Source organism: Berghia stephanieae, chromosome 5 (genome assembly GCF_034508935.2).
Source record: "Berghia stephanieae isolate SIO BIC M18660-M18661 chromosome 5, UCSD_Bste_1.3, whole genome shotgun sequence".
NCBI lineage: Eukaryota > Metazoa > Mollusca > Gastropoda > Nudibranchia > Aeolidiidae > Berghia > Berghia stephanieae.
The window spans coordinates 8,381,649-8,394,148 of record NC_088364.1 but is presented as its reverse complement, the minus strand read 5'-3'; the positions used below and the strand labels follow the sequence as shown (position 1 = coordinate 8,394,148).

General features: G+C 38.8%; 2 protein-coding genes across 2 annotated transcripts in view; both read right to left on the bottom strand.

Moving 5' to 3' along the window:
- Positions 1-1,277: 1,277 nt before the first annotated feature.
- Positions 1,278-6,936, bottom strand: LOC144972344 (uncharacterized). The gene is made up of 3 exons (XM_078913440.1): positions 6,843-6,936; positions 3,529-3,665; positions 1,278-2,603 (listed from the first exon to the last, which is right to left on the bottom strand). Exons 1-3 carry the CDS (start codon positions 6,905-6,907, stop codon positions 2,464-2,466), a joined length of 342 nt encoding a protein of 113 aa, XP_078769566.1. The 5' UTR covers positions 6,908-6,936; the 3' UTR covers positions 1,278-2,463.
- Positions 6,937-10,214: 3,278 nt separating this feature from the next.
- LOC144972343 (uncharacterized) overlaps positions 10,215-12,500 on the bottom strand; it is a 20,432-nt gene continuing 18,146 nt past the window's right edge. Inside the window, exon 5 of the mRNA XM_078913439.1 lies at positions 10,215-11,445. Within this exon, the coding sequence (XP_078769565.1) occupies positions 11,058-11,445 (388 nt within the window). The 3' untranslated portion in view covers positions 10,215-11,057. The remainder of the gene's footprint in view (positions 11,446-12,500) is intronic.

Here is a 12,500-nt window from a genome sequence, read left to right as displayed (position 1 = left end):
CTTTGCTCCGCGCATAGTTGAGTCCTTGGAAAAGGCTCTTTACTCACATTCTCTCACCGCACTCAGGTGTAAAATGAGTACCTGGCCGTTAACAGCGTTGTCTTTGTCCGAAAAACTGTAATATCGCCTATCAGGCGTCATGTCCCGTCCTATATATGTAAACTGTTGCTGTTGACCAAGGACTAGTGAAGCGATTTTAGCGCATTTAGTGCATATTGCGCTATAAAAAAGCTCACTTTATTTATTATATGATCATAGGATCAGATGAACCAGACGCAGAAACGTGAATTTAAAGTGAACATAGGTATCAGAAAGGGGGGTCCCGATAGCTCAGTTGGTAGAGCACTCGCTTTACTTCAAAGTTTGTGATGTACAAAATAAATCTGAATAAGAAAAATGTATTAATATTGTGTCGTAACAAATGTAACGATTTTGCTGTAGGTGGTATGGAGAGGGTTAAATTATACACATTTATCTCGACCGTATTCCAGAGTAAAATGGTTGGTCACATATTTTTCTTTCAAAATTTTATATCCGTGGGGAATTCGAAACCGCTTAAGGGGGATCGAGAAAAGATTGGTCAGTTTTACTATCAATGAGTCTAGATTTGAACCCTTCCCTTACAATCTATAGATAGTATGCGCTTGGCTAAGAAGCTCAAAACATTACCATCCGGAAGTATAACGGACAAACACACAAAACTGTGTGTATCCATGAACGTTTATAGTCAGGTTAATACAGTTCAGTGAGCATTACTCATAAACGCGGATGGCAAAAAAACAAAACAAAAAAAAAAAAACCAATAACAAAGACCTGATTGACGTCATCTTCGAACTATCTATAAGAAAATCGTCACAATAGTTATGATCCTACTAACAATGGTCTTATTTTTATTACTTTTGTCCATCACTAAATTTAAATAATATTTTTTTATAGCTACAAAAATCTTGAAATTGTGTTTTAAGAGCTCATTTTGCTAAACAATATGGAATAGAATGTATGTGTAAGAATTGTTAGGTGTGTGTGAAGTTTCGGGGACATTTCTGAGAATAGCTGGTAAGGAGAGAGTTATGACACGAGATAATATTATAGGTAGACAATAATTTCCATTCATTTCTGTAACGACAAAAACCGACTTGTTATATAAACTGATAGCCTTTGAATAATTTCAGCTTCTGAAGATGAAGAAGATCAGCTGGATTTTTCAAGCATTCTGCAATGTTAAGTCATTACGACACACTTATATTACTGTTGCAAAAATTAAGCCAAAGAATATGAAAAGTGGAGATCGCACAATTTCAATTGCCATATATTTTAGTCTTAAAGTTAGCTTAAGAGATTTTTGGAAATGAAATGACATTATTTTTTTCCCATTTTAAGACCATCAAAATTTTATTTGCAGACCGCGAATCGGTCCTAAAATTCATAGGGGACTACTGATTGAAATTTTCGGGAACGTTTCAGAACTGCCGACCTAAATGATGCTGCAATCTTTGACATTGGGAGCCAAGCTCTACATATTTTATTCAGAATTTCTTCTCAGGTCAATGATGCGCAAGGATGCGTCATTATCTAACATGTCTTTTTTTTATATCTGGTGGTTCGGTCGAGATCCGGGTACATCCCGTCTCGGAGTCAGCTCTCAATGATTTGTTCAGAATTCTTTCCAGGTCAATGCTAGGCGAGGATGCATCTTTATCTAATAGGTCTTGGGGGGGGGGGGGGGGGGGAGTACCTCTGGTGGTTCGGTCGAGATCCGGGTACATTCCGTCTCGGAGTCGGCTCTACTTGATTTGGTCAGACTTTCTTCCCAAGTCAATGCTGGGCGGAGATGCGTCTGTATATAACAGGTCTTTTCTTTTTGTTTATCTGATGGTTCGGTCGAGATCCGGGTACATCCCGTCTTGGAGTTGGCTCTTCATGATTTGGTCAGACTTTCTTCCCAGGTCAATTTTTTTTCTTCGGGGGGGGGGGGGGGGGATTTCTGGTGGTTTGGTCCAGATCCGGGTGCATCCCGTCTCGGAGTCGGCTCTACTTGATTTGGTCAGACTTTCTCCTCAGGTCAATGATGTGCATGGATGCGTCGTTTTTTAAACCTATTCTTAGGTCAATGCTAGGCGAAGATGCATCTTTATCTAATATGACTTTTGTGTGTACTTTGTGGTTTGGTCGAGATCCGTCTACTTTCCGTATCGGAGTCGGCTCTACATGAGTTGTTCAGACTTTTACCCAGGTCAATGCTGGCAATGCTGGGCGGAGATGCATATTTATATACAGTCGGGTCTTTTTTGATTATCAGGTGGTTCGGTCGAGATCCGGGCACATCCCGTCTCGGAGTGGGCTCTACATGATTTGGTAAGGCTTTTGCTGGGCGGAGATGCGTCTTTATATAACATGTCTTTTTTTGTTTGTTTATCTGGTGGTTCGGTCGAGATCCGGGCACATCCCGTCCCGGAGTGGGCTCTACATGATTTGGTCAGACTTTCTTCCCAAGTCAATGCTGGGCGAAGATGCGTCGTTTTTTAACAGGTCTTTTTGATATCTGGAGGTTCGAGTGAGATCCGGGTACATCCCGTCTCGGAGTCGGCTCTCCCGGAACTGAACTGTGGATGATAAAAAAAGATAATAAAGATCGAGAACAAAGAATTTTCGAGAAAATGTTTTCATGTTAAATGCAACCATATATGAGATGAAAGGGGGAGGGGGGGGGGGGGGGTTAGAACACAGAAAGCGTGCTAAAGCCCGTACATGTAACATTAAAAATTGGAGGGGTTGCCGAGGGGGAGGGGGGGGGTCTGTCTTCAAATCCCTCGTTCCTTGTATTCTTATGTGATTTATTTTTGACCATTTACATCAGTTTTGTTTACATTTTGATATCAACACAATTAATTTAATTTCGATGGTACGTGCTTGTTTTGGTTATTTTCAGGGATAACCAAACCATCCTCTTCATTTTAGTTCTTTTTTAAAAAAATGTTTTAATGGAGGGTATCCCTTAACCGCCCCCCCCCCCCCCCCCCCCCCCCCTCCCACTGAAAATAACCAAAACCATTCATCCTCTTCAACGTGTAGAACCGCGGAAAAATGTATCCAAAAAATCATGACTAATTGACTAATAATATAAATTAAGCTGCAAACAACTACAAGGTTTCAAAACATTTTACGAAGAATCTGTCGTTTTGCGACGAATTTCATGGTCATATTCGTGCTCAGTACACCAAATAATGGTGATGATGATGATGATGATCAGGATAATGATGGTGATGATGATAATGATGATGATAATGATGATGATGAAGATGATGATGATGATGATAAGAATGATAAAGATTATGATGATGATGATGATAATAATAATAATAATAATAATAATAATAATAATAATAATAATAATAATAATAATAATAACAATAGTGTACATTAATATAGTGGCACCATATATTATAATAATAATATATGATAATAATAATATATGATAATAATAATATGCATAATGATAGTCGTTTGTTATTGTTTAGTCCACTCTACCTTCATGATCACGTGGTTTACGATGCTGCGTGGCCGATTCACTGTTGGAAAGACTCGGGACGGACGATGACTGTTTGTTGTGATAGACCAAGGTATGGGGCTGGTCCGGGTAGGTGCCGCTCTCATATCGTTTTTTCCTGGTTACAAATTATATACAAATACTGTCGCGCTATGAATGACAACAAACAAACAAACAAACAAACAAACAAATAAAACAAATAAACAAAAACCCAATAAAAAAATAATAAAAAAATAATGATTGAGCTTTTTTATAGCGCAATATCCACTAAACGTGCTCAAAGCGCTTTACAAGGGGTCCCTGGTCAACAGCAACATTTAACATGTAGGACGGGACATAACGCCTGTTAGGCGCGATATTATAATTTTTCGGACTAAGACAACGCTGTTAACGGCCAGGTACGAGACGCATGCGCACAACCAACATGACGTTCTCTCTCTAATAACTTTTCCGCCGGTGACGTCACAGACTATGGGTGACGTCCAATCAAAGGACGCTACTCTTCCGCTAATCTCATTCCCTATTTAAGGTTTATTTTCTATTTTTACGTTGAAAAGTACGATTTAAAAAAAAATTCAAGTAGATAGCTCTGGAAAATGAGCCTCTTCTTGGAAATAAATATGTTTGAGAAATTTTTACAAAGTCCTGAAGTCCCAGGTTTGACAGGTTATGACAGGATGAGGGTGATTTAAATCGATTGGTATTTGAAGGACGAGTTTTCTGGTCAAAATGTTTAAAATGTGTAGTTTTTTTCCCTTCCAGATTACTAGATTAATATGAGAAAGATCCGACAGGTGAGAAAAAAAAACTTGTGATCTTGTATCCGTCAAATATTTCCATATGTCGTCGACCGTTTTGAATAAACAGTGATAAGTAAAGAAATGAATTAATAGCGATGTCTGAAATCCCAACGCAATACGCTTCAACAGTCTTAACGTCAACGTCACTTCCTTCCTAATGACGCATAGTAACTTAGTAACCGGCTCTAAACTATCGGAACAATGGCGGACGCCCTTATGAAATATTTCTCCGACGAGCATAAAAGCGTATCCAGAGGGAAAAAAAACCCCATTATAAATCTGATCATGTTTTGACTTTTACACATTCTGATCATAAGACATGAAAAGTTATAGCCAGCATGTAGAATAAAAAGTGCCGATTTTCTTTGTTTAGAACCACGATGGCCGCCGTTGCTGGGCGACATGACATCAGACTATTGAATCCAATTATGGGCCTAGCTTGATATTGTTGTAATGGACAATATTTTTCGTCATATTTTTGAGATTTCCATTACAAAATGAGCCCATAATGATTGGGTTATATATCCCTCTCCTTACCACCTACAGCAAAATCGTCACATTTGTTACGACACAATATACATTTTTCTTATTCAGATTTATTTTGTACATCATACACTTTGAAGAATGGTCTTTGTTTAATTAATAAGAACATAAAGTTGTCTTGTAGAGAGATTGTTTGAGTTAAAAAAAACAACAAAATTCTGCTGGGTAAGCCTGCCATTTTGGGGAAATACTGAAAATGATCCTTAAGGAAAGAGTTAGGAGATCTGCAAACAAGTGCACGTTGATTAATATATTACTATCATCATCATCCATCGTGGCTTGTGCTCTTGAGCACGTTGCCGGTCAGCTGTCTCCACGAATCACGATCCTCTGCGGTGCGCATGAAATCTGTGTTGCTTTTTAAGTCACATTTGGCCATTCTTAGGTTATTTAGATAAGTCATTCTTTGTCTTCCTCTAGCTCTCCTTCCTTCGATCATCCCAGATGTTACCAACTTTTCTATTCCGTCTCTTCTCCACACATGTCCCAGAAAGCGTAACTGCCTCTTTCTGATGTTATTGATCAGTATTCTTCCCTTTCTCACCTTCTCCAACACTTCCTCGTTCGTATTGCTATACAGATATCTTATTGAGAATTTGGGGAGTCGACACTGGTGTACGATAAATATCTGTTTGTTTGTTTTTTGTTTTTAAGGGTTTTGCGGCGCTTGCAACACATTAAGGTCCTATCAGCGCCAGTAAAAAGGAATAAAATGGGATAGTAAAACTTTCGAGAATTACAATTAAGCACAAAAGAAAAGGTGAGACAAAGGGGAATTGGTTCAAATAGGGAACAGATGTAGATTCCAAGACACACCGTCAAAGTACTTAGTTTGAGATCACCTAAAAGTCTCATCCAGACACAAGCACAGGTCCCAACTAAGAGGAATACACTCAAATGTTTACCAATCATATAATATAATATGTAAGCTAAACATAATACAATGCATAACAGAGAAATGATTTACAAGGAAGAAAATGTCATCTCCCAAAACTATAACTATACATTCGACCGTTTCCCTCCCAGCCAAGGAACTCCAGCAAGGATCAGGACAAAACTAAGTAATCTCATTGCAAGACAATGACAGGAAACAATTGGAAAACGGTTATGGGGGATAGAAGACACAGCATGCACCTCCCTGCCCACTATGGGAGGTCAGGATCCCCACCCAGGATAAATATCTGAAACAGTGCCAGACAAAGCACTCCCACAGTGGGCAGGGAGGTATTTACATACTGTGTCTTCTATCCCCCTATATCTGTTTTCCATCTCGCTTTCTGTCTTTGTCTTGGAATGATATTACTTGGTTTTGTCCTGGCCCTGGGTCGGACACCCTGGCTGAGAGGGAAACAGTCAAATGTATAGTTAGTTTTGGGAGATGGTATTTTTTAAATTGTAAATTATCTCTTAGTACATATTATATATGATTTGTAAACATTTGAGTATATTCCTCTTAGTAGGGACCTGTGCTTGTGTCTGGATGAGACTTTTAGGTGATCTCAAACTAAGTACTTTGATAGTGTGCTCTTGAAATCTACATCTGTTCGCTATTTGAACCAATTCCCTCTTGTCTTACATTTTCTTGGGTGCTTTAATTGTAATTCTAGAACTTTTTACTGTCCCATTTTCTTCATTTTACTGGCGCTGATATGACCTTGATGTGTTGCAAGCGCCGTAAAACCCTTAAAAACATTAAAAACAAACCAGACAAAGCAAAAATGAAAAATACAAGGAAAAATAAAACATCCCAAAAATCAGTCCCAATGTGTTATGGTAGCACGTCTGACTGGTAATCAGGAGGTCTGAGATTCGATCCCCAGTGGAGGAAGATGCAAATAGTAAACAAGAGAGAGAGAGACAGACAGAGAGAGAGAGAGAGAGAGAGAGAGAGAGAGAGAGAGAGAGAGAGAGAGAGAAAGTCATGATGGTTTAACAATAAAATACAGCAGTACAAAGCCAAAAATCTCTGCATTCCTTCTTCCTTGGACGCAGCGAAATATTTGCTGTTCGGCTTCATCTTGAATGTTTTTCCTGACACTAAAACTACATTGTGTTCAATGGCGGTGCTCGATTGTACACCAATATTTCGATTGTTGTGTCTCTCATAGTGGGCAGGGAGATATTGCTGTGTCTTCTATCCCCCTGTATCTGTTTTTCAATTGCTTTCTATCTTTGTCTTGCAGTGAGATTACTTGATATGGTCCTGACCCTGGCCAGAGTCCTTGGCTGGGAGGGAAACAATCGAATGTATAGTTATAGTTTTGGGAGATGATATTTTTTTCCTTGTAAATCATCTCTCTGTTATGCATTGTTATTTTTTAAAATTTTTAACCTATAATTTCGTAAACGTTTGACTGTATTCCTCTTAGTGGGATGTTGTGTTTGTGTCTGGGTGAGACATTTAGGCGATCTCAAACTAGTGTGCTCTTGGAATCTACACCTGTTTCCTTTTTGAACCAATTCCCCTTTGTCTTACCTTCTCTTGGGTGCTATAATTGTAATTCTAGAACTCTTTACTATCCCATTTTCTTCCTTTTTACTGGCGCTGATATGACCTTAATGTGTTGCAAGCGCCGTAAAACCCTTAAAAACAAAAACAAACATTTTAGTGTCTCCTCCTGAAATGAATGAAAAACTGATGACCTCCATATGGCTGCGCTGTCTCTATGGACGCTTGTCGTGTTTGTGCGGCTATGTGGTCTAGTAGTAGGACACTCACTTTCGGATCGGAAGGTCCTGGGCTCGAGCCTTGTTCGGCGCATAGTCAACAAATGAAACCGAGTAAAAATTTAAAAAAACCAACAAAGTTTACAACAATAATGTGACCACCCCAAGACCACCCCCCCCCCCCACAAAAACTTTGAGTTTTATATAGCGCAATATCCAATAAACATGCTCAGAGCACTTTACAATGGTTCCCTGACTAACAGCAACACGCAACATGTAAAACATGACATGACGCCTGTTAGCGATATTACAATTCTTTCCGACATTAACGCCGTTAACGGCCAGGAGTACACATGAGTAGGGTGAGAGAATGTGAGTAAAGAGCCGACTTCTAGAGGCCGCGGGTTCAACACACACACGCCGCAAAGTTAGTTGGCCAGCATTTAATAAGCTAAATAGGGAATGGGATTAGCGGAAGAGTAGCGTCCCTTGATTGGACGTCACCTTACAGAGAGAACGTCAAAATGGATTTGCGCATGCGTCTCTTCTCGTCCTCGCTTTCGGTGAAGTGTCTCATGCCGCACAACCAACATGACGTTCTCTCTCTAATAACTTTTCCGCTCGTGAATCCAATCAAGGGACGCTACTCTTCCGCTAATCTCATTCCCTATAGCCAATATTCTCAACACAAACATATAACATAGAAACGATTGAGACATTGAGCATGCTCCGGTATTTGGATTGACTTCTAATTCAGAAAAGTGAGTGGAGCAGACACCTTGTAAAGCGCTTTAAGCACGCTTAGTGGTTATTGTGGTATATCAAAGCTCAAGTTTTTATTTTTAACATTATTTTTTACAAAGCCAATTAAAGAAGGCAAGTTAAGAGCTGATTCATCATCATTGTTTTATTGGGAGATATTTTGTGTTTGCTATAAATTTAAAGAAACGAGACAAAAACATTTTATAGTTCTGAACCTTATAGATTGGAACAGGAATGAATATATGTCTTCTTTGAACTCTCTCCTTAACAGCCATTTTCAGAATACTCCCAAAAACTTCATACACAACAAAACAAAACCAAAAAAAAAAAAAAATTTTTTCCCACTCAAACACAAAAGCAATACGTTCTTGCTTTACAAAAATTTAAAAAGAATAAAATCAAAATGGGGTCAATAACACAGTGTTAAATTTTTAAAACTATGACAAACCAAACATTTTTCTTAAAATTTTGTGATGTGCAAAAGAAATCAGAATGAATAAAAATGGAAATTGTATCGTAACACAAAAAGAAAACTGTACAACTTAGTGTTAGTTTTAAAAAAATACTTTAAAAAAAAATTATTCTTCAATTTTTGTTGATGAACAACAAAAGAAATCAGAACGAGAAAAAAAAAAACGTTGGCTGTGACGAAAGAAATGGGACGATTTTTCCCATGCTTGGTGAGGAGAGGGTTAAAAAAAGAACACAATACTTCACATACTTTTATTTACAGTCTCTGACATCGCTTATCCCCAGTGGACGTATAAAATGGTACATAGTCCCGTATCTGTTAAGGGTTAATCACAATTAAATTGTTAATTGTTTTGTTTCATTGGCCCCAAAATAACGGGGCTTGAGTCCTAAACGGTCCGCATTTTGTTCTTTTCTGTATTCATTTTTATTCAATATTTTAAAAAACATTTCACAGCTTCTAGCAGCTTTGTATACACTTTAAAAATGAAAAAAAAAATGTAGACTTAGCAACGCTGCCCACACACGGGTTACTACAATAATAGAGGTGTGCCCTAGGAGAAAACGTAACCCCTGGGTCAAGTACTCTTAAAATTCTTACTTGAAAAAGACCAATAGCCGAAACGTCGTTTGTTTTGTGTTGTTCCCTTGTTTATGAGTCACATGTACTCCCTTTATCTTTCTCTACATTGATAGTTGTCTTTCAGAGCAATTAGGCCCATGGAGCCGGAGTTTATCCCGGTCTTAATAGCGTGAAATGGACAATAGCAATTACCTGCTATCCCTTAGATAAGACGCTAGTCTATCGCAAAGTACTTTCCGACAGATCTAATAGACCTAGCTACCCAATCACTCCTGAATGGACAGGGATCGGGGTTGGGGGTAGGAGAAGGTCAGAAAAGATAAATCTCGACTGCACCCGGAATCGATCTCACTTCCTTTGCTTGTGAAGCGAGTACTCTACCGACTGGGCTATCGTGACCCCCTTGTACTAATATGTAATATGGCATACATTTTCCTCGTTATTCCCGGACAAGTAAGCGGACTTTCTTTTGACGACAGAGAAAGGATGTGTTTCATGTTAATCTGATTTGGTTTTCAATTTCTTTCTTCTTCTTCTTTTTTTTTCTTTTTCTTTTTCTTTTGAGTACATGTTAATCATTTTTCTATTTAAAAAAATAATGTATCAAAAATAAATGGAGTAAAAACGACTCGTATAAAAGATACAACACAAAGTAACCGTCATTTTCACGCTCTTTATTTTTCTATACATATTGACTCATTTCAGGCAACTCTAGATTATGTTGTTTATTTTTTAGTTCTTTAGTAACGTAGGTAGTTGTGTCAATTGCGACCGGGCTTCTAATTTTTTTTTTTTTTCTCTAATCGTCAGGATTTGATGGATGATTTTCGAGTTTTTGTTCTTTTTTTGTTTTTGTTTGTTTTTATTTTGAAAATATACGATAAACGCATTGACGTTGTCTTAAGTTTCTACATTCTTATAGCGAAAGAAAAGGGCACACAGGAAATGCGGCATCTATTTTAGTGCTCAGTCGTTTTTATATGTTTATTTATCTATACATTTTTATTTTATTGGCGTCTTTTTGGGGGTACAAAAAAAGTGTCCCCGCGACACTGCATTTTTATGGGTTTATTATTTATTTATTTATTTATCTATTTATTTATTTATTAATTATTTTTTCTTGTTTGTTTGGGCTACAGGAGCCGATACGCGCTTTGCAATGATTGAAAGGCTCGACGATGCATGGGAGATAAGCACATTAAAAAAACACATTAAAAGATGGCATACATTTCTTTCGTTTCTTTTTCCCCGGAACATTTTCAAGCATATTTTTTGACGCATTCTTCATTGATGGGAGAGAAAGGTCAAGGTATTTTTTTTCCATCTGATTTGATAATCGTTTGGTTGTTTTTCTTGTTTTTTTCCGGTGTAACTTTTGAATACGGAAGTGATGTAGCAAGACGTTTTGTATTTTCCTTTGATTTTTAGTTTCTCACAGCGGTAGGCACCCTTATTTCTGGCGATGAAACAAGGAGAAATAAACTCGGGCTCAATATTTTATCATTTAGATGTGATCGATGATTTTGGAGTCTTTTTATGATAATGAAAGAAACTTGTTGACATTTTCTTTTGGTTTCTACATTCTTATAGCAAAAGAAAAAAACACACACACACACTCACACAACAAGAAACGGGCCTGATGAATGTGTTAGATCTATTTTGTTTGTTTGTGTGTTGGTTTGTTTCACTTCGTACAACAGTATGTACAAGTACACTTGAACTGAGGGCACCGACAGGAGCACTTGCTACACTGGCCACATTCATCACACACCAGGCACATCCTTGGGCAAGGATCGGGGCAGCAGGGGCTCTCGCAGGACGGCATTTCCAAGCACAGCGATGCTGTGACGCAGTCGCTGCCCACCTTTTTCTTGGGGCATTTCGGTTTACAGGCGCGTTTGGATTTGCGAGGGGGGCATGGACTCTTGCAACATTTCTTCTTGGGCTTCTTCGGTGGGCTGCAGGGCCCAATACACACTTTGCAAGGATCACAGGGGTCCATGACGCACGGGAGACAGGTGCAGACGCACTTGCACCGACACGGGCACGGGCAACCACACGGAGCGGAACATCTGGTGAAAAAAATGAATTAGATATAAGAGAGTAACAGCATCCATTTGTTATTGGGAAAGAGATTAGCAAAAGAGTAGGGTCCCTTGATTGGACGTCACCTTACAGAGAGAACGTCAATATGGTTTTGCGCATGCGTCTCTCTCGTCCTCGCTTTCGGTGAAGTGTCTCATGCCGCTTTCACAGGAAGCGAGGACGAGAGACGCATGCGCATAACCATAATGACGTTCTCTCTCTAATAACGGTGACGTCCAATCAAGGGACGCTACTCTTCCGCTAATCTCATTCCCTATTGGTGTTATGTCGGAAGTATCACCGTGATGCAAACAGCATCCATTTGGTATTAGTGTTATGACTGGAGTATCACCGTGATGCAAACAGCATCCATTTGGTATTGGTGTTATGTCGGGAGTATCACCGTGATGCCGAAAAAGGTGAATTTTAAGTTGAAACGTATAAAGAAAATGACCCACCGCCTCAAAACCGTATAATGTCGGGGTGGGCCGGATGCCTCTTTGATTAGAATGAAGGAATAATATGGCTGTGCTGTCTCTATGGACGCTTGCCGTGAATGTGTGTGTTACTTCGAGTGTGTCAGTCTGTTACTAGTATCCATATAATAATTTGTTTCCATAAATCTCTGTCCAGTGCAAGTGTACTTAGCCCTTTGAATGTCATCGCGTGTGTGTTATGGTGCTGAGCATGGGTGCCAGCAGAAAGAAGCGCTGAAACCTGAAACTAAAATCTCGACACTTTGCCAAACCTGCAAATGTACCTACTGAAAATGCGGCCTAAACTTTACTCTTATTTCATCACCGTTTTTATAGCCATTATTAAATGATTACACAGCAAACATATTGACACAATGAGGAAATTAATATGATTTTAAAACCAACTTATAACACTGAAACCGGAGGTATTTGACTTCGAGATATCGCGAAACCGGAATTCTGGCATGAACCGGAAACCTGGCACCCATGGTACTGAGGCAATTTGATATTTCCTTTTGTTGATCAATTTTTGTTTCTAAATATATTTGATACTTTTTATTGAGACC

Excerpts from the sequence above, each read along its gene's own strand:
- LOC144972344 (XM_078913440.1), bottom strand. The coding sequence starts at position 6,907 with ATGAAGCCGAACAGCAAATATTTCGCTGCGTCCAAGGAAGAAGGAATG. Across the intron at positions 3,666-6,842 it reads ATGCAGAGATTTTTGGCTTT|GAAAAAACGATATGAGAGCG; the intron begins GTACTGCTGTAT and ends ATTTGTAACCAG. Across the intron at positions 2,604-3,528 it reads TAAACCACGTGATCATGAAG|TTCAGTTCCGGGAGAGCCGA; the intron begins GTAGAGTGGACT and ends TATCATCCACAG.